At 44.0% G+C, this 21,647-nt stretch overlaps 1 protein-coding gene across 1 annotated transcript in view; it reads left to right on the top strand.

The window, feature by feature from the left end:
* The window catches only part of TTC33 (tetratricopeptide repeat domain 33), a 72,822-nt gene extending 57,845 nt beyond the window's left edge, over nucleotides 1-14,977 (top strand). Inside the window, exons 4-5 of the mRNA XM_019531995.1 lie at nucleotides 1,758-1,889; nucleotides 14,080-14,977. Coding sequence (XP_019387540.1) covers nucleotides 1,758-1,889; nucleotides 14,080-14,433 — 486 coding nt within the window. The 3' untranslated portion in view covers nucleotides 14,434-14,977. The remainder of the gene's footprint in view (nucleotides 1-1,757; nucleotides 1,890-14,079) is intronic.
* The last annotated feature ends 6,670 nt before the right edge of the window (nucleotides 14,978-21,647 follow it).

Below are 21,647 nucleotides of genomic sequence, written 5' to 3'. Positions count from 1 at the left end.
TCAAGCACCTACATTGAACACCTTCAAGAGTAAATTGGATGCTTATCTTGCTGGGATCCTATGACCCCAGCGGACTTCCTGCCCTTTGCGCAGTGGGCTGGACTCGATGATCTCCCGAGGTCCCTTCCAGCCCTGATGTCTATGAAGTGTATGAAAACATAGACCCTATTTCAGCCTGGCTTCCCTCTAGTAGCAGGACACTTGATGACAAAATGTAAAAAAAGATGGCATACAATTATGCATTTTCTCAGAAGAGTTCCAGCCACCTGTTAAACTTTTCCAAGACTCATCGGGTGGAATTAAACTGAACAGTAATTGTTTAGAAGTCTCGTCCTGCAGCAATATACCAGTATTGGAAAGCTATGCTAGTTAATGTTTCTGTTGAGCATTATTAGCTGTCTGGATTAAAGACGTATTTTAACCCTTTTCTGTATTCATTCCAGTAATATTTGAGCATGTTGTGGGGGTAGGGGCGGGAAGAGTTTTAAAAAACCCATAGACATTTTCCCATCTGTCGGCAGTGGGAGTATATATCATGGAACATGTACATCAGAGAAATAGGTTTTACATTTTTGTATATAAAGCCTAATCTGCCCATCAAATCATTTTCATGACTGTGGCTCAGCTGCTGAGAGAGTGACTTCCCACATGACTCCTACTTTTGTGGTGGACTCTTCTACTGTGTCAGTGGAATATGATTGTCATTATTTGTACTCATCCATATTAGTATATGTGGTATGGAAACACCTGAGATGGCGATCTCCAACTGAGGTTGCCTTTCAGTAACTTGCAACAGTTGCACGAAGAGAAAGTTGAGACAGAATTGTTGAACTAGTTTGTTCCTGGTTTTGCCACTCACTGGTCTTTCCAAAATTACTGTACTAGTAGGCATATCCCTTCACCAGCCTGACCCTATGAATTGGGGGTATTGTAGATTCCTTATTTTTTGCAGGGTTGGATTCCTTACCAGTGCTGCCTCTCACCCCAAGGTGATGGTTTGTGAACTGAAGGTATACAGCATAGCAGCAAACAGATATGATATGACTGCTAATGTGTTTCAGCTGAGTGGGGTGTACAGTGCCCTTTGAATGAAAAGGTGCAGCAGACAGTAGCACACCTCATCTTTCACTTGGCAGTCTGCTGTGAATTAACTGGGTTCTGGGTCATGCAGATGTAGAAATTCTGGGACCTGCTTATTTATTTGCTTTTGTAGTGTACCTTGAGATAGGGAATGAAAAGTACCAGATTGCTTTGAAAATGCACATTTTTTAAAATTAATTGTTTGTTTTAAAGGCAGTCTGAGTTTTAAACTCAAATTAAAAAGTAAATGGCTCTTATTCACCTCTCTATGTCGCTTTCCCCCCCCTTAAATTGATTCACAGCCAGAATGCTATGAAATCCTTTCAAGGGTGTCATGGGGTGCTGCATAATGTTAGTACTGCTAGGCCTTCAAATATAATTCACAAGATTAAAGCCAGAGAGTTCCAGTAGGAATCTATAGTGTTAGAATCATTTTGACCTGCTGTGGCTTCTCTGAGTTCTTTGCAGTAGAATTGCTCTAATAATTTTCTGTAGTCAAAAAAAAAAAAAGTGAAGTTAGAGCTGGCACTTTCCAAAGGGTGCTTTGAGTCTAAAACAGGTTGAGAACTACTGTTCTGGCGGAAGGATGCTGTCAACAAGCCTGTTATAATTCTTTGTGAACTGCTTGAGATTTTTATTGTCTTTGACTAACTTGCATTTAAATCTTTTTTCTTTAGGTCCTAATGTCCCTGCATGAAATGTTTCCAGCGGTACATGCAGCAGAAATGGCTGTCCAGAGAAATTCCCGTTCTTGGGAGGCATGGCAGACGTTGGGGCGTGCTCAGCTTGGATTAGGAGAAATAGTATTGGTAAGAAAACAGCCCTTATCTGAGAACTGAAACAGCAAAGCATATATTCAGAATCCTGGATAGTAGAATGAAAGGATCAACATGTCAGAGTAATTTAATTTCCTCATAAAACCAAAATATAAATAAAGGATACAAATATTGTTCTTTCTCTCCAGTGAGCTCTTTCACTTTTTTAATAAGTTCTTCTTTTGTGGTTTTATTGCTGGGTTGTTGAAGACCTGGCTAGGTCAAAGCCAGCTGTGTCATGCTCTTGTTTATGTAAGGGCTTTGTCCATTAGCATAATTTGCACTGATGTAAGTGCATAAATGTAGACTTGTAGCTGAATGTGGTACAGTTGTGGAGTTTATCATGGTCTGGAGCTGGAGTGAGTTGTACCTGTTCATGGTTTACTTTAGCACAGTTTGTATACACTAGTTATTAGTACCCCTGCAGCTCCATCAATGGCTAATACAGCAGCATAAATTAGGCTATTTTCTTCTCTGCAAGAAGTGCATGTATTCAGCAAATTTGTATAAAAGCAAGGTTGAGATGTCCTCTCCATTAGAAGGAAAAATTGGGGGAGGGAACAGGGGAACCGGTATTGTAGCTCTCTGTTATACTGACTTTGACAATGGTAAGTACATTTTATATTGAGTTTGAGATGTAGGTATGTGTGCTCAGGAATAAGTATAATAGATGTTTTGTGTTGTTTTAATTTTATATATCGTGTGTGTGTGTGTTGATTTGTTTTCTTAATGGCTAATTGTTTTATTTTATACACTTTTAAACCTGAGAAATGAGTAGAATTACACTCTGTACTTTTACTCAACTGCACCCAGACACACCTTTATTTGTTAGCAGCTCAGGAGTAGGTCTCAAAAAAGCATTTAGAGGAAAGATTGGTGATGATCTAATCTGGTTCAGGGAGGCATTCCATGCATAACAGTTATCATGGAAATAGTAAATAAATGAGCAGAGAAAGTCCATTGGAGCAAAGTGCAGAATTTCCAAGCGCTGTGCATCAGGATAAAATTATAAAGGCAAAACTATCCCAAGGAAAAATTCTTATCATTCAGTAGACTTAATGAGCTGGGGAGTACATGTGAAACAGTAGGAGTGATTGATTAAAACCTGTCTCAAATATCATTCAAATCATCTATCCTACAATGAAAAATGATGTGGGATACCCAATGTTTACAATATCAGTGCCACATATATTTGTATATCTTTGTACATAGTTTTCTAGCAGAGGACTACTAAGTAGAACTACTGATGAAAAACAAAATTAATGGAAACAAAAGATCATGAGTAAAGCAATTGATAAAATAAATAAGTTTAACATTCTGACATTTTCTAATATGAGTAGTTATACAACTGATAAGTATCACAACAGAACATTTAGAGGAATTTCACCATGCTCTTGGAAAAACAAAAGCTAGAACGATTGGGTTGATATTTCTCAAGCTATTCTTAAGAAATCTTTATCAACTTCTTGAGGTTTATTGGATCATTCCAGGATGGGTCCTTTTGTAAACTCAAATCAAAGCCTATGCTTTATTTGAAAAGAAATTGTATAAATAATAAACGGTTAAAGATCAAAAAGCTATTTTAAAGAGATTTTAAATGAAATATCAGATGATGAAATTAAGACAGCAGAAAACAGTACACTTCACTTGCAGCTTATTTAAAAGCCATAAGGCTGCTGTGCTAAGATGTGGCCAGCAATAACATTTTTGAGTTTTCTGGTGCTAATAATTCTTTATTTACATTTCCTAGTTAATCAATATGCAGTTTTCAATAGACTGAGAAGTTCTAACTTGCAGATAGAATTGGGGCTTTGTGTAAATGTCAGATAGACTCTACTTTTTATCTTTTAAATTTAGGGGTTGACTAAAGAAGGCTGAAAGGTTGATTAGTAGGGCTGAGTGAAACTTTGGTGGCTGTTTGATTTCAGAGGTGTTTCAGCACCCAAAACACCAAATCCGAAACAAAACAGAAGGCTCCAAAACGAAATGAAACCATCTGAAACATTTTGGAGTCTTGGAGCTGGGCTTGCAGGGAAATAGAAACTAAGAAGAGGAAGAGGGGCAGAAGGACTACTCTGATATTGACATCTGTAGCTGGCCAGTGTCTATGATCTGTACCCGAGGCCCCTTCCAATCCCAGTGCTCTGGGGGAGGGACAGCAGCCTGCTGTCATCCCACACATAGATCTGGGAGCCTGTGCCACCCAGGAGGAGTCTGGCACAGCCCCGCAACCCGCCTGGGGGGCGCAGGCCCACAGATCTGCATGTTGGATGACAGGATGCTGATGCCAGTGCCAGCATGAGTCTTCCTGGTGCTCAGTGTGGGCTGCACCAAGCACCGGTCTCAGCTGGCAGCTGCAGCCAAGTGTCATCCCACATGCAGATCTGGGGGGCCATGCCCCCTGGGAGGAGTCTGGCACAGCCTTCCTGGGCAGTGCAGGCCCCTAGATGTGCTTGTGGGATGACAGCATGCTGCTGCTGCAGGCTGAGGCCGGGGCCAGCACCAGCACCAATCTTCCCAGCGCTCGGCGCAGGCTGTACTGAGCACCAGTCCCACCCGGCAGCAGCAGCCTGCTGTCATCCTGCACACAGATCCGGGGACCCAGATCTGGCACAGCCCCACAGCCTTCCTGGGGAGGAGTATGGCACAGCCCTCCCAGGGGATGTGGCCCCTGCATCTGTGTGCGGGATGACAGCAGGCTGCTGCTGCCAGCTGGGACCGGTGCTCAGTGCAGCCTGGGAGCCTTAACTATACACACCAGCTAATAACTAAACTATCCACTAGTCTGCTCATATTATTAATTTCTGTTCTGTCTTCTGGTTATGATTTTAAAAAATCAAGTAAAAATTTAGAATAAAACATAAAATGAGAATAGTCCCTTTTCACAAGCAGTTTCCTTTACCACATTCCTATAACTCCAGTCCTCCTTGCACCCTAGCTCTGTGTCTCATCTCATGACCTGCACCTTGGCTGGAATTTTTGTTGTTGTTCTTAATGTACTGTCTCCTTCATATGTTTGCATTATAAGCCCCACTTCCCTTTAAACGAGTCTATTTTGTGTGAATTGTCACAGATTTGGGATTTTACCAAAGATGATATTTTCCCCATGTAATGAAAACAATGCATTTTAGGAAAAGCAGCTGGGTGTGAGAGAAACTAGCTTTTTTACTTTTTGAAAAAACATCTGGTTGATTGCTTTCTTTTAGGAAAGCCAAGCCAAATATGTTTTCTTAATCTGCTAAGTAACTGACATATTTTAGGAAGATTCAGTGTTTTTTGCATGTAGTGTTTTCATTTATTTATTTATTTTTGCTAAAGACTTTAAACTTGGCCTGTAATCTCACTTTTGGACTATGAAATTTGTAGTTTTACAAATACTTTGTTGTTCAACACTGGTGAATTAACTACTGTGCTCCAATTTGAGTTTAATTAATATTGTAAATCTGTAGCAGAATTTAATCGGGCAAGGCTTTCTCATTTCTTAAGCTCCTGAGCACAACTAGTAGGGTATGCAGACTTAGAGCTTGCAGTTTTTATAGAGTCTCTGCTGGTGTTTTACATGGTTAATGTACTACTAGTTTAGAGACTCAGATATTCCTATTTTGTAAACAAAAAAAAGGATCAGAGTAAATTGTATATAACAAAATAAGCTTCTGGACAGAACTTTACTACACCATAAAGTTGCGGCTGCGCAATTTAAGAAGGAGATCCTAAATTTAATTTATATTAATAGATATTAGGGGCCAGAAGGGCCCTAACATGATCATCAGGTCCAGCCCCCCTGAGCTTGGCCAGGAAAGATGAGTGTCCAGATGCTTTTTGAAAATTTCCAGAATAGGTAATTGTACCACCTCTGGGGGAAATTTGTTCCAGACCCTAGACAATTGTACCACACAAGTTTTTTCTTATGTCCATTCTAAAGCGATCTTCTAGGTGTTTATGACCATTATTCCTTGTCTTCCTCTGGGCAACCTTAGTGAACAGTTGTTCCTGAAGGCCCTGATGTGCGCCCCTTAGATGCTTGTAAACTGCCACCAAGTCCCTTTTAAGTCTTCTCTTCTTCAGGTTGAACAGTCCCAAGGCATTCAGCCTCTCCTTGTATTGCCTGCTCTCCAGACCTGTGATCATATGCGTACCCTTCTTTGGACTCTCTCAAGCTTCTCCACATCCTTCTTGAAGTGTGGTACTCCAGTTGTGACCTCACCAAAGCAGAGTAGAGTGAGTGGATGACATCCTTTGTCTCGCTTAAGATGCATCAGTACATGCGTGCCAGCATCTTATTTGCTTTCCTGGCTGTGGCATCGCATTAGTGGCTCATGTTCATTCTGTGGTCTGTTACAATCCCTAGGTCCCTTTCAGCTGTGGCACTAGCAAATGCAGCATTGCCGAGCCTGTAAGTGTTGTTGCGGAATGTTTTTCCCCAGATAGAGAGCACCTTATGTTTCTTGGTGTTAAACATCATCAGGTTTTGATCCACCAACTTGCAAGCCTGTCCAGGTCAGCCTGTATCCCCAGACTATTCTCCAGTGTGACCATGCTCCCCCATAATTTGGTGTCATCCAAGAACTTTGCCAGTATGCTTTTAACACCTGAATCCAAATAATTAATGAATAAGTTGAAAAGCAGCAGTCCATGTACTGAACCCTGAGGGATGCCACTGGTCACCATGCGCCATCTTGACTTAGTTCTGTCTATTAATACCCTCTGGGTCCTGCCTTGGAGCCAGTTTCCTATCCCCTGGACTGTTAAGTTGTTGGGGCCACAGTTCCCCAATGTTATCATGAGGATGTCGTGGGAGACCAAGTCAAAGGCCTTTTTTGAAATTCAAGCATATCACCTCATCTCCCTTATCCAGGTGGTGCGTTACCTCATCACAGAAGGAAATGAGGTTGTTCAAGCATGACCTACCCACAAAGAAGCCATGTTGGCTATCTTTTACAATGCTACTTTTAGTTAACCTATCACTAATGTATTCTTTGATAACTTTTTCCAGGATTTTTCCAGGGATTGAGGTCAAACTGACTGGCCTATAATTCCCTGGGTCCTCTTTCCTTCCTTCCTTTCTTAAAGATAGGCACCACATCGGCCCTCCAGTCTTCTGGAACCTCTCCTGAACACCATGAGTTCTCAAATAGCTTTACCATTGGTTGTGTAATGACGTCAGCCATTTCTTTCAGCATTCTCAGGTGTAGTTCATCCTGTCCTGCTGCTTTGTAGATATCCAGCCTCTCCAGATGCTCCCTCCTGATATCTTCGTCAACTATGGGTGGGTGCAAACTCTTACCTTGGCTGGTGGAATATCGATGCAGAGTATTTGTTTTGGAGCTCAGTTTTCTCTTGGCTGTCGGTTATCAGCTGTCCCATTTTGTTCAGCAGGGGTTCTACGTTTCCCTTATTTTTTCCTCCAACTTTCTACATATCTAAAGAAGGACTTTTTATTGACGAAGCCTACCACCATCTTGCTTTGTAAACTTTATCCATCAGTGTTAATTATTTTGCCCACCATTTGGGTTGAACTCTGTGGGCCTGCCAGGCCTCGAATATCCGATCGCATGCTGCTCAGGCCCGGATGTTCGGTGATGTTCATCTATCCATCCCCGATGTTCCACCAAGTGGGTGTCTCCCTCCAGTGTAGTCTTTACCCAATCTCATCTGCCACAACTTTGGATCTTGTACCAGTGGTGGGTATCCAACCACCGGGGTTCTCTCAACTACGGGATGGCTGTCTGATGATCTTCTGTGAGGCTCCACCTCCCCTCTACCTCGCCCTTATACCCAACCTTGACGGGTCGCTGCTGTCCTCCCAGCCAGGTTCCCGACTGTTGAGCCTCTGATTTCCTTTTCCGGCAGGGGTGGTCCTCCCTGCTTACCGCCGGAGTATTCTGCAGTAACCTAACCAGTCTACGAGGCCACCGCCTTTCCCAAAAGCTAGCAACCCACCCAGAGGCTTAAATAACCATCAGGCTCCCCGAGCTCTGACTCTCAGACCCTCCTAAAGTGGGAAACACAAAATGCAAACAAAAACAAAACTATGGATACAGTTTGAGGGACCCAACTGTCCCCTATTTCTGGCTCCCTTGGCCTGGCCACTAACAACCCGCCCTTGACACTATGGGCCTCTGTCAGGCCCTGTATGTCGTCGATGTATTGTGTGTACTCCACCACCATTCCTCTCCTTCGTCACCCTGCCTTGGGCTTCTTTGGGCCACCTGCGGTCCTCCACTGGGTGTCTGTCCTCCCATCACCCACACTAACGACGCTATGCCACCAGGGGCCCTACTTTGCAGCCTCTCACACTGCCCTTGCCTCCCATCTCTCGCCTAGTGTGCCTCTTCGGCTTCCCCAGTGCCCTCAATGGTCCTACCTGGTTTGATACTGTAGATTGCATCGGCCCATTCAGTCCCCTTGCTGCAGCGACTGGCGTCAGGGTCTCTCTGTGCCCCTGTGTACTTTTCCCTGGGTTCCTGGTCCCAAGGAGCCGCCTCCAGCACTTGACTCTTCTCGCTGCAGCAAGTAGTCTCTGGCTTGCAGCGTGCTCTGATAAGCTCTTCCCTGTAAGGGGAAGCAGCTTCCAGCTCCTTTCACTCCCACAGGAGCTGTGGAGCGACACCTCCTGCTGGTGCTCCTGCCAGCGTTGATTTCCCCCCCCCCCACTCGCTTGCCAGTGGCTCCTTTTATCTCCGCCAGCTGGCTCCTGCAGCTGACATCATCAGTCAGCCGCAATTGTATAAAAACGCAGCTAACGAGCCACGTGGGTCCGTCTCCAGCTCCTTTGCCACGGATCCTGCTGCAGGTAAGACGTTTTCCTTTTCTTTTACTTTTGTTTTAGCCCGAGGGTTCCTGCCCCTGGGGCTCCCCTCTGGCTCTTTGGGGTCTTCCCCTCTGTTCCTCCCTGTGACACTCTGCCATTATGAACGTCTTAAACTCTAGACATCCTTGCTGTGTACTTCAGGGAATATGTTAAAAGATGCGCATTAGTCATGAACTTTTTTAGGTCTGTAAGAAAATTATCGAAATATAGTGAGCTTTAGATGGTCCTTGTTACCAATATATACATGCAAAACACAGAATTGAAGTCTGGTCTGAACTTTTACAATGCCTAGTGGAAAAAACTGTGTCAAGACCCAGGGTTTCACATCAGGGCCAGCTCTTATACTGCAGTATATTACTGTAACTAATCATGGATCCTAAAAGGATTCCAGACAGAGTAACCTAATTTGAGTAAATAGAAATGCAAAGATGTAATAATAGGAGGAAATGCCAAAATAGTAAGTGTCCAACTATAATCTTTGTGGAACATCAGAATGTTTAATTTTTCCACTCTAAAGCAGCAGAGATCAAGCAGCTACCTAGAGAAGCTGAGGATCTCTATCCCTGGATATTTTCAAGAGCTGGCTGAACAAACACTTGGCTGGAATGGTTTAGTCAAGGATGAACCTGTCTTGAGCAGCGGGCTGGACTAGGCAACCTTGTGAGGTCCCTTCCAACACTACTTCCTTATGATCCTGTTGTCTCTGATGTTATCAGCCATGCTGCTGCCACCATGATGGAATGAAGCATATCTCAGAACTGGTTTTGATAGTGTTGTACAGAATTATAACATTATATTTAATCACACTACTAAAATCCTTTCCTTCTAAGGAAAGATTATTTTATTGTCAGTAAAGTTGCTTTGAGCACAGTAGTGGAATAAGTTAGAATTAGAAGTGGTTGTATCTTTCACATTATAGCTGTAGAGACGGTCAAAAAGTCTGAGGCTGATTGAATTCAATCTTTACAGGTTAGTCATTGATGCCTACACAGTCAGATGGGTGGTAAATTGGCTTGATGGTCACCCCCAGAGAATGGTGGTGGACAGGTAGTTTTCAACCTGTAGGGATGTGGGCAGTGGAGTTCCCCAGGGCTCGGTCCTCAGGCCTGTGGTATTTAACATCTTTATCAGTGATTTGGAGGTGGGCGCGGAAAGCACCCTGCCCAAATTTGCTGATGAGACAAAGATGTGGGAAGAAGTGAGCACACTGGAGGGGGAGGGTCAGAATCCAGCTAGATCTAGGTGGGTTACAGAGGTGGGAGGATGAGAATAGGATGGAATTCAATGCAGACACGTGCAAGGTGCTGCATCTAGGGAGAAGGAACCTGCAACATACCTGTAGGCTGGGGAACACCCTTCTCAACAACACAGTGGTAGAAAGGGATCTTGGAGTAATTATTGACTTCAGGATGGACTTGAGCCACCAATGCAAGGAAGTGGTCAGTAAGGCTTACTACACCTTGTCATGCATCTACAGATGCATCACAAGCAGGTCCAGGGAGGTGATCCTTCCCCTCTTTGTGGTATTGGTCAGGCTGCATTTGGAGTACTGTGTCCAGTTCTGGGCACTGCACTTCAAGAGGGCTGTGGTTTAACCTTAAGAGGGTCCAGAGGAGGGCCACATGCATGGTCAGGAGCCAGCAGGTGATGCCCTACAAAAATAGACTAACGGGCCTGAATCTATTCAGCCTACACAAGAGAATAGGATGGAGGACTGAGAGGGGATCTGGCAGCTGTCTATTAACTCACCGGGGGAACCAACAGAAAATAGGTGAGGCTCTGTTCCCCTGGGCACCACCTGGGATTACAGGGAATAATGGCCATAAATTGATTGAGAGCAGGTTCAAGCTTGATATCAGGAGGCATTAATTTACGGTTAAGGCTGCTGGGCTCTGGAATGGGCTCCCAAGGGAGGTGGTGCTCTTCCCTGCCTTGGGGATCTTCAAGAGGAGGTTGGATAGATATCTGGCTAGGGTATTATGATCCCAGCAGTCATTTCTGCCCAGGGCAGGGGGTCGGACTTGATCTGTTCAGGTCCCTTCTGACTCTGGAAACCATGAATTCAATCTTTGCAGGTTAGTCTAAGCTGCGTAGATTGAACCAATAAGCAAATGAACAGACATTCACTTTTGATTCTGGATCTGCAGCCCCATGCCTGCAGTGGCCCAGGCCAGAAGCTGAGAGGCACTATAGCATGCCTCCCTACTTGACCAGAGCAGACAGCTTGGGCCAAGGCTTATCCCACCCACCACGAGAGTGTGGGGTTTGTTGGGGAGGCGCAAAGCATCGTGGGATACTGGGGGCTGTGAGTTAACTGATTTAGGTTTCAATCAGTTTATTGAACTTGTCCCAGATCCCCTCTAGATTCAAGTTAAGTCTGATATTACATCCATCAAGGTGTATCTTAAACTGCTTTCCAAATGGCTGAAACCAGTTTACGTGGACTGAACTTCTGTTGTGTTACGGATTTGAACCAGTTTCCAATCACTTATACCAGTTTATGTATAAGTACTGTCCCTAACTTCTATATTCATACGCATATTAAAATAACACTACACCAGTCTTCAGAAGTCAGAATTTGTTTTATTTAGTCATTGAGCTGTTCTTTTATTCAGCTTTTTGTGTTTTTTGTTGCAGCTTACGATGATCAAGTTGATCAAGTTTCCAGTACTGATAGAAGGAGGATAATGTTGGATAATTTCCCATAATACCTCTGACTTTGCATGCATGCTTTTCTGGTTTCATGTAAGGCAGTCCAAGGCAACTCCTCAGAAAGGAGTGAAAAAATAGCATGTAAGTGCAAAACAATATAAATAAGAAGGATCTGGAGATGAGAAAAAAGAAATGACCACAAATATGCATGGAGCAAGAATATAGATATATTATTTTTTAACTTTTTTTTTTCATTTTTTAAAACAATTCTTAAAGGTGATGCAAGTATGAGTGGTCATCCATCACAGGAATATACAGGAGGCTCCAAAGAAAAGAAAATGTAAACTTTGGATTTAAAGGCATTAGTTCAAGACCTAAGACCACTGTCAAGGGAGATTTTTCCAAGTCAGATCTTATTTTGCTAACAGTGAAAACTTTTCCATCAGAAAACTGTCTCTTGGTAAATTCGGTTCCCATCATTGCAGATGTAATAGTTGAAAATTACAACTAAGAAAAACATACACTTGGCTGGCTTTTCTCTTTGGCAGCATTCACTATAAAATGGCAAATAAATTTGTTAGATAATATAACACCTGGCAATCTTTATACCCAAGAAAGAATTACAATAAGAATTCAGTGAAGAAATGCTGACACTTTGGAGCAGAAAGAACCAAGGAAATGTGAGTCAGTCTTTAAATTCAGGAAAGTGTTCCTTCTTTGTCAATCCAATAGCTCACAAATTTGGAGCTAAATAATAAGTTGGTACAAAGTAAATACTTTTCAAACTGTTTTTCAGAGTATTATAGCTGCTGCTGATGCAGTCAGAAATTAAACTTTTATTTTTGATAGCTTATCTTGTAACTTACTTGAATGTGGTGGTTAGGGGAACTAAATGCTGGTTATTTTCAAAAAAGTTTGTAGAACACATTTAAGTCGGACATAATGCAAACTGCTTCAAAAACCTTTACCAATGCACCTCACTCCTAGACTGCTATAAAATCATAACATAGGTAGGTTTAAACTCATCTGAACGGCTTTAGTTTTGGTGGTAATATCCTGCTGCATTTGGTTTGGGGCAGCAGTCTACATTGATTTAAAAATAGATATTTACTGAGAAAAAGAATAAAGGTTAGTGTGGGCATGTCTACATATGCAGTTAATGTGAAGCAATAAACTCAGAGCTTATTGCCCCCAGGCGTGTCATTTGAATGTGCACCCGGGATCACAGCAAGTTGAGCTAGGTCAGGGCAGCCCCGCCTGGCAGGGGGCCCTGGGAGTCAGCCTACCAGTGCAGAGCTGCTCTGCCCCAGCTCAGAATGTGGAGTGTTCCAGTTCAGGGCTAGCTGTTAGGCAGCCTCTGCACGAAAGCACCCTTGTGCCCCAGCCAGCTGGGGCAGCATCTACACATACACTGCTGTGGAGCTGAAAGCAAGCAGAAATGCAAGGAACACAAGTACTATCCTGCTGCAGAGTTAATTAGCTTACTAATAGAGGCACACATATAGATGCACAATGTTTACTGCGGAGCTAATTAGCCTACTCTGCAGTGTTTTCTGTAGACGCGCCCTGTTTTATCTTTAGGACAGGTTGTTCAAAATTAGAGAAGGAAATCCTTGGTGGGACTAGGTGATCTCTTGAGGTACCTTCCAGCCTTACTAATCTATGAATTTCTTTATGAATAACAGATATTTTGCCAACTTTGGGTTTGAGTCATAGATTGCTTCAATTTTTCATGTTTTTAGTTCCTGGTCTTGATAGACCTTGATATACAATAAAACATTTCTATTAGGAAAGTGAAATATGATTCTGTATAACAGTGCTGCTTTTTATGAGGTTCTTTGATTTTAGGGACAAATCTGAACAGTCCAGTTTTTTGCACTTGGTTAAGTCACTTAAACTTTTTTATCCTAATATAATCACATAATGCAAGTGCTAGGTTTTAATCACAGGTTTTCAAAGAAGAATTGCTATATACTATGCTAAAATTAAGTATCAAAGCTACTTCTTGTTGCACTGAATGAGCCATTATTAACAATATAACTTCTGTCTACCAGTAAAACTTGATTTGATTATAATTGTTTTTTTACAGTTCAGTAAATGTGAATGATCTTTTTTTTACAATTTTTTAAATGACAAGTCCCTCTGTTGAAGATTTTAAAATCAAATAGGATGCTTTTTGTTTTTATTTTGCACTTCATGAGAAGTTGCAGTTGAAGACATTTCATAATCACAATTTCATATGGCTTCTGACTCAAAGCTGGTTAAAATCAGTAAAATAACAGTTTTGCAACAAGTAAACTGTTCTTTTCCATGTGTTTTGAACTTTGGGAAGTTCACATGCTTCAGAAATGGCAGAATGCCTCCCAGATAGGAAGGTTTTCCCCAAACATGTCACATGTTTCCGTGTGGCTTTTTGGTGCTTTTATCTAATAGCTGATTAAATCAAATTAGATAAACTGCCAAAAAGGCCCACTGAAGTGTGCAAGCTATACAGATGCTGGGGAGCTGAGCCAAACTGTCATGATGCCTCTTCAGGGCATGTGTTGCGCACAGTGTGAGGGGCCTGCCAAGCTGAAAGTAAGGCACTGCTTTGGTTTTGGGGGGTGGGGTTTCCCCATGTCTGTCTCAGGCTGGCCTGGAGGTTTGGTTTCTTTTCTAATTTCTGTGATTAGAATTTTTTGACTCTTTTTATTTAATGACAACTTCTCTGGTCATTTTTAGGCAATCCGAAGTTTTCAGGTGGCATTGCACATCTATCCAATGAATCCTGAAGTGTGGAAAGAGGACCTTTCCTGGGCCAGAAAGCTCCGTGAGCAACAGAAGAAAGCAGCAAACCCTGAAGCAACACAAGCAATGGCAAAAGAAACGGCTACTACGCAAGAATCTATCCCAGATTATGACTTTGAAAGTGATGAGATTGTGGCGGTTTGTGCTGCTATAGCTGAGAAGGAAAAACCCATGTCCGAAACTAAAACAGTGGTCATCGTGTCTGCTTCAGGCACAGTGGAGACTATAACTGAAGAAGAGAAATGCGCTACAGCCCTCGATGATAGCATTTTTATCAAAGCCCGATAGTGTAGCATAACCTTTTGCCAGTATTGCTTTGAAATGTAATGTTATTTATCAAGCGTTTGAATGTCTTTTTAGCAGCAGAGCAGACTTGTAAAACAGAAGAGACAGGAGTTGCTAAAGCAGTTTTTTCAGGGAAAAAGTGTTTTTATGTAGATATGAAAAAAAACAACCGATAAGCAAAGATCCAGTTTCTCATTCCCTCCATACTTCTGGAGAAGGAAGCTAGTTGTTCTTAAAACTCCTTTTTTTTTTTTTTTTAAAGATTGCATTAAAATAATTTGAAACTACTAACTACATTATATCAACTCTGAGTTTATCCAACTTTATTGCATAATTGTCATGTATAAATTATGTCTGGTTTTTTACCTGTGCTTATTTATCTGTTACTTAAAAAGAAACCACAAAGGGAAATTTAATGAAAATATTACTTTGCAATCCTTAATTATTAATATTAATTAGCAGTCAGTTCAATAATGAATTTTATTTGGTGAAGTCTTTATTTTCATTAGTGTAGGGATTTCATGAAAAAGCTACAGATGATTGTGAATAGTCTTTGTTAACCCTGAGATTTTATTTCAAGTCCTGTGGGGTCAAGGGAATGTTTCATATTGTTTCAAGGGGCTTGAAACCAGTGTGTATCGTATGAGTTGTACTAAATCACACTATGTTCAGACACTTTTAAACATTAACCTAAATCTACTGGAGAAAGGATGCAAATACAAATACAAATGAAATTCACCTTCTGTTGACTTGTCCATTACTACTGATACTTGACTTCTGCATTATATACAGCACAGTAAAATATTGGGAGCACAATGAGGAAAGTCTTACGAATGTAACACTGAGATGAACTATGAGATTCTTCACTTTTAATTTTTCTTAATGCAAGACTAAGACTTTCTTTGAGTTTTTGGTGCTATTAGGAGTGCACCGATAAGATTTTTTTGGCTGATACTGATGGCCAGTTATTAGCCAGCCATATCAGCCAATTACCGTTCTGGTTGCTGATATGCAGCCCGGCAGCTTGGAAAGTAGCATCCAGCCAGTAAGTCTGTGGGGGGAAGGGGTATGGGGAAAAGAAGGGACATGGGGCGGGGGGGAGCAGATTGAGGGTCCCTGTGGTGAAGGAGAGAGTGGGCCAGGGGTAGGCAGTGGTGGGGTGGGGCACAGGGTAGAGCTGTGGGCAGCTTGTCTAGGGACAGCTCCCAGCTGCTGTGCATATCCCTGTGGGAGACATGTGCCCCCTAGATTTGTGCATGGGCTTCCTGCTGCAGGCTTGGGGCCAGGGGCTTCACTGGCCTCTTCCCAGTGGGGTGCTAAGCTACATCTGCACTCGGAGAAGACGGGACAGGTTGGGCGGTGCTGGGAGGGTAGCTATGAGGCGGACTATGGCCACCCCAAAATTTGCTGCAGAGCCCCCATAGTACCCTTCCTAGTGCTGCTGCTAACCACTGCCTACACTGCCCACCTAACCACCACCTACCCTGAGTGCAGCCCTTGTCCAGCACTCCCACTGGAGCCTCTGGCCTCACGTCCACAGCAAGCAGCCTATACTCGCCCCATGCACAAATCCAGGTGGCACATGCCCCCAGTGCCTCTCCTGGGGGTGCGCACAGCAGTGGGGGATGCACCCTCCCCTGGACAAGCCACCCATAGCTCTCTCCTGTGCTCTGCCTCGGCCTGCCCCAAGTGGGCAACACCTGCCCCAGCCCCGCCTTCTGCACCACAGGGGATCTTATCTCCAACCCCTCCTCCCAGACTTACTGGCCAGACACTGCTTGACAGACTGCCAGGCTGCATTACTGGTTGCGCGCATGCATTGGTGATATTATCGGCCAAAAAAAAGCCGATTGCTGATAGTGTCAATTTTCCTTTTATCAGGGCAAATATGATGTGTGGACTGATAAATAGATGCACCTCTAAATCAGGGTGGACAAAATATGGCCTGTGGGCTGGATTTGACCCACAAGGCCATTCTATCCAGCCCATAGAAAATTAATATTTATCTGCCCTTGGTTCCTGTCAAAAATGACAGGAATCAAGAGCAGTAGGACCCAGGGGAAGCCCTGGCAGGCTCCTGCAACAGCAGGGCCTGTCTGGCCCCCCCCCCCCCCCCCAACCCCAGGTGAGTTTCTGGCCTGCAACCACATGGCTGCCCCAGTGCTGGAACTGCAGGTAAGGGGAAGGGCAGGGGATGACCTTGGGCAGGGAAGGAGCCTGGGGAAAAGCAGCCCTGTTCCCACCCCCTGCCTGAAGCCCCATGTTGCAGCCGCTCACAGCTTGCTTGGGGCTGCCTATGCCTGCTCCGGGTAGTCCTGTGTAGGCTGAGCAGCTTCAGTGCGGGGCATCAGGCACGGGGTGAGGGAGGGGCCACTTCCCTCTGCCCCCCACGTTCAGCTTTTCCCCGGGCTCCTTCCCTGCTCCTTCCTGGCGTGAAGTTATCAGCCCCTTCCCTGCCCCACAGTCAGTGCTCCCTGCTGCAGCCCATGCAGGGCTGTCTGGAGCAGGCACAGGCAGCCCCAGGCAGGCTGCAAGCGGTTGCAGCATGGGGCTACTTCCCCATCCCCCTGCTCAGGGCGAGCTTCTAACCTGGCCCCCTGCCAGCCTGGGCCCCACTCCAGCTCCGGGCTCGCCCGTCAGGGCCGTGCTGCAGCAGCAGCTGCAGTCCCCGGTCTTGCCACACCGGGCTGTTTGCCACCACCGCCTTTGGGCTCCCCAGTGTGCAAGCTCCAGGCGGACAGCAACAGCAAACACTGCTCAGCATGGTAAGCAGGGGGACCGCAGCTCCTGCCACAGCACAGTCCCAACAGGTGAGCCCAGAGCCGGTGTGGAGCCCAGGCTGGGAGTAGGGGTAGGTTACAAGCTGCTGCTGAGCGTGGGGGTGGTACAGGGGGAAAAGTGGCCCCTCACTCGCCCTGTGGCTGGTGACCTGCCTTGCAGCCTGCATGAGGCTGCCTGTGTCTGCTCCAGACAGCCCCATGTGGGCTGCAAACACCTGTAGCAGGGAGTGCTGGCCACGGGGTGAGTGAGGGGCCGCTTTTCCCCACTCTCTGCCCCTCGCCAGTACCGTGGGGTTGGGGGGCACTGGGAGTGAGCAGGTGCAGGAGCCAGTGGGAGCATGGGGCCTGCACCAGTGTGACAGGGCCAGTGCTGGCGGGGCCCAGAGCAGGGTGGCAGGAACGCAGGTCCCAGCCAGCCGGGACTCTATGGAGCCAGGCCAGCTTCCCCCTCTCCCTACTGGTACAGCCCAGCCCAGCTCCACAGACCCCTGCCAGCCTGTGCCCTGCTTTGGGCCACACCAGTGCTGGCCCTGGGACATTGGTCCCAAGATGATGACCAGGGGGCAGGGCACCTGTCAAGGGATGGGGCTACCCATGCAGCCCTCAACAGCTTGCCAAGACTGGGTAAGCAGCCCTCTGCCTGAAATAATTGCCTGCCCCTGCTCTAAATGATACGTCCTTTGACCCAAGAAAAAACAACTGTTTTGTAGTTAGTGGGGTGTTATTCAGGATAGAATTGAGTGGGTCTATCTCTTGATTTCTAGTTGAGATTGTCACCAACTTCAGTAGGGACAGAATTTTGAGCAGTTCCTAAAGGGAGGGAAAAACAACAGAGCTTCAATTCACTGAAGCTGACTTGGATATCTGTGATATATACAGTTGCAATCAGGTGGCTAATTGTCCAACTAGAAGCTACTTTTAGGAACTTGGTCTACCACAGAGTTCCCTGACCTTATATTAGAATACAGCTTTACAGAGCAAACTTTAAAAAAAAATTAATCTGATTTAGAGCCAGGTAAAGTTTTTCAAAACTCACTTGTCACATTTGTCATTTTATATTTTTGTTTGTGTTTTAAATGTGTACTTCTAAAAGCATTTTGAAGTACGTAACATACAATGGAAAGATTCATTGACTCAATTTATGGTTGAGCCCCCTGAGTGCCTCAGAGAATGTTTTATAATCTACAAAAAACTACTGGTCTCTCCACTCCTTTCAAAGATAATAGCAAATGCTGTTGTTTGGTATCTGTCTTTACTGAATTTTCATTAACTGCTTCATATTTTCATTGTCTTTTAAATATTGGAATTATAATGAAACTGAGTTGCTACAATAAATTTTAAAAATGCATCTCGTCCCACAAAAATCAAAAGTCTTCATTTTCATTCAATCATTAATTCAGAAATGTTATTAATTCACAATGTACCTCCTGCTTATTGGGAAGGTTCTAATGTACAGAGTAGTCCAGGAGTGGGAGTATAATCTTTCCCTTCTCTGATTGGAAAACAGATAAATCTATTTGTAATTTGAAAAATAAATCTTCTCCAGGCCTTGTAAGCATATGTTTCTGCCCAGGCAGCATTTTGGTAGCCACCTTCTGAACCTCTCAGATTTTATAATAGAACTGACTGCTAGCATATCTACTTTAACTGAAAGCTTGTTCTGGGAGTAAACTTTTAAAATCTTACTGATATGTCTATCATTGACTTTTTGGTGTGGCAGAGCCCTAAAATGTTCCAGTTTACCAAAAAGAAAACTATTTTTATTTAAAATTATAATAAAACAACGTATAGACAGTCATGCTGCATGAAAATAATTTTCTTATCTCTGAGCCCTAAGAAGATCACTTTACACAAGGGTAGGTCTCTTCCAGCTACAGGGAAGTGCTTGAAGATGTACTACTTGAAGATATATCCAAGAAGCTGTCATTCTGCATTGAGGAAGTATGTTTGTTATATCTCATTTAGATGGAGTCAGACTAATGACCTTGTACCTCCTGCCCTATTTCTGCATTCTCTGCTTAAGTCATTGTGTAATCTGTTTATTCAAGGATGGAGAGGCTTGGCCTCCTACTCCAGATTTGCTCCCATCGAAATCAGTTATAAATTTCCCATTGATTAGAGTAGTGCATGGTCTGACTCATAAGAGGATGAACCTGTGTTGGACAGATTACTGACCCTGATTTGAGAGATCATCATTTTCATGGTAATGGTCTTTCCTGTTGATGAAAATAGGTTATTACTTCTAGGTGAGCAATATGGTTTTATGAGAGAACATCTAATACTTTTTTTTTGTCACCAGTGTTTATTCCCAACTTCGGTAATGTGCCAACTGGCAATATCCACTTTATTCTAATTTTGTATAGTGTGCTATTATTGCATATGTAGGTCTCACTTGTTTAATTATCTCCATATTGTAAATAAAGTGTTGGCTTCCTTACCAGTCACTAGTGACTCTTTCTTGTGCTGAGTTAGAAAGGTATGCCATTGATTTTGTTTGTTTGTTTTTTAGTGTTATTTACTGTTACTTTGTTTCTGAATATATTTATACTACATTGTTGTAAACTTCTTTAAAATGCAGTCCTTGTAAGGAAAATAGTTACTGAAAAAAAAATATTGCCAATTCTTTAAAAAGGTCGAACTTCTAGCCAAAGCAAGATCTTTAGCACCCAAAAGGGGGAAAGCATTTGAATTAGAAAGTAGGAGTGTGCGAAGTGAGTTGTATTCGATTTGGATTCAGATTCAGCCTTAATTGGGGACAGTGATTGGATTCGTTGATTTGAATCACTGTCCCTGATTTGATTTGGCCAAATCCAAATCTGAAGATTTGATGCTGATTTGGAGAATCAGCAGTTTGGCCACAGACACAGCTTTAAATGTTTTTTCTACATACCTCAAGGTACCAGGCGTGGCTCGTGAATGCTCCAGTGCTGGGGTGGCTAGAGCGTCCCACAGTAGCGGGGGGGGCCATGTGCTCCCTGGCAGACCTGGAAGTGGGCGGAAGTACTTCTGGTCCACTTTCAGGTCTGCTGGCAAGCAAGCTGGAAAGCCTCTGCACTCCTGTGGGACGCTCCATCCGCCCCAGCAATACAGCATTGATGAGCCGCCTGGTACCTTGAGGTATGTAGAAAAAACATTTAAAGCTGTGTCTATGTCCAAATTTTTCCAAATCTCTCCAAATTGATTCAGAGGATTCTGATTAGATTCAGAGAGATTAGAGGGTCTCCTGATTTGATTTGGATTTGGTGATTCGGCCACTATATCGGGCCAAATCTCTGCCAAATCGTATCGGAGACCAAAGCTTTGCACAGCCCTACTATAAAGGGGAATATCTGTGAAATCCACGTATGCTTGAACATTTGGAAAGTATTTCCTCAAGGCTGTATAAGTAGCAATAGGAACAAACTTCAAAAGTTTCCAGTTCTGAAGGTTCTAAAATTATTTTGTATTTAATATTTTCACTGGTCTGGTCCTGCAAACCAGGAAAGCCAAGGCTGCAACTGAACTCCAAATAGCTTCGAGCATCAAGGACAATAAAAAGTCCTTTTTCAGATATGTGGGGAGCCAGAGGAAAGGCAAGGGCAACATTGGACCCCTGCTGAACCAGATGGGGCAACTGACACCCAGGAAAAAGCAACCTATTAAATGGGTACTTTTGGGATGCCCGTGCCTGCTACGGGACAGGGAGGTCTGGGTGAGGGAGATCCCCTGCCTTCCATTAATGCTGACCTTGTGAAGGAACACCTTGAGAAGCTGGATACCTTCAAGTCAGCCGGCCCTGACAGTCTGCACCCCAGGGTACTCAAGGAGCTGGCGAGCATCATCGCCCAGCCCCTGGCACAGATTTTTGAGAACTTCTGGCGCTCTCGTGAAGTCCCTGAAGATTGGAAGAAGGCCAACGTGGTGCCTGTCTTCAAGAAAGGGAGGAAAGTGGATCCAGCTAACTGTGGTCTGGCAAAGGGATTCTGGGTGAACTGTTTGGGGCCCCATTTCATGATGTTTGCCTGACCTCTATCCCGGGGAAGATCTTAGAAAAGTTTATTAAGGAAGCCATCCTTGATGGACTGGCCCAGGCTAACATCCTAAGGGATAGCCAGCACGGGTTTGTTGCGGGTAAGTCTTGCTTGACCAATCTCATTTCCTTCTACGACCAGGTGACCTATCATCTGGACAAGGGGGAAGAGATTTGTCGTATATCTTGACTTCAAAAAAGCCTTTAAACTAATATCCCATGATCACCTCTTGGTGAAACTGACCAATTGTGGCCTTGGGTCCACCACAATCCCCTGGCTGGAAAATTGGCTCCGTGGTCAGACCCAGAGGGTAGTAATTGATGGAAGTTGCTCATCATGGTGCCCTGTGACCATTGGGGTCCCCCAAGGCTCTGTCCTTGGACCCATATTGTTCAACATCTTCATTAATGATGTGGACAATGGAGTC

Source organism: Crocodylus porosus, unplaced genomic scaffold (genome assembly GCF_001723895.1).
Source record: "Crocodylus porosus isolate Cpor-Errol unplaced genomic scaffold, CroPor_comp1, whole genome shotgun sequence".
NCBI lineage: Eukaryota > Metazoa > Chordata > Crocodylia > Crocodylidae > Crocodylus > Crocodylus porosus.
The sequence above is the reverse complement of the archived record's forward strand: the minus strand, read 5'-3'. Positions and strand labels throughout refer to the sequence as shown.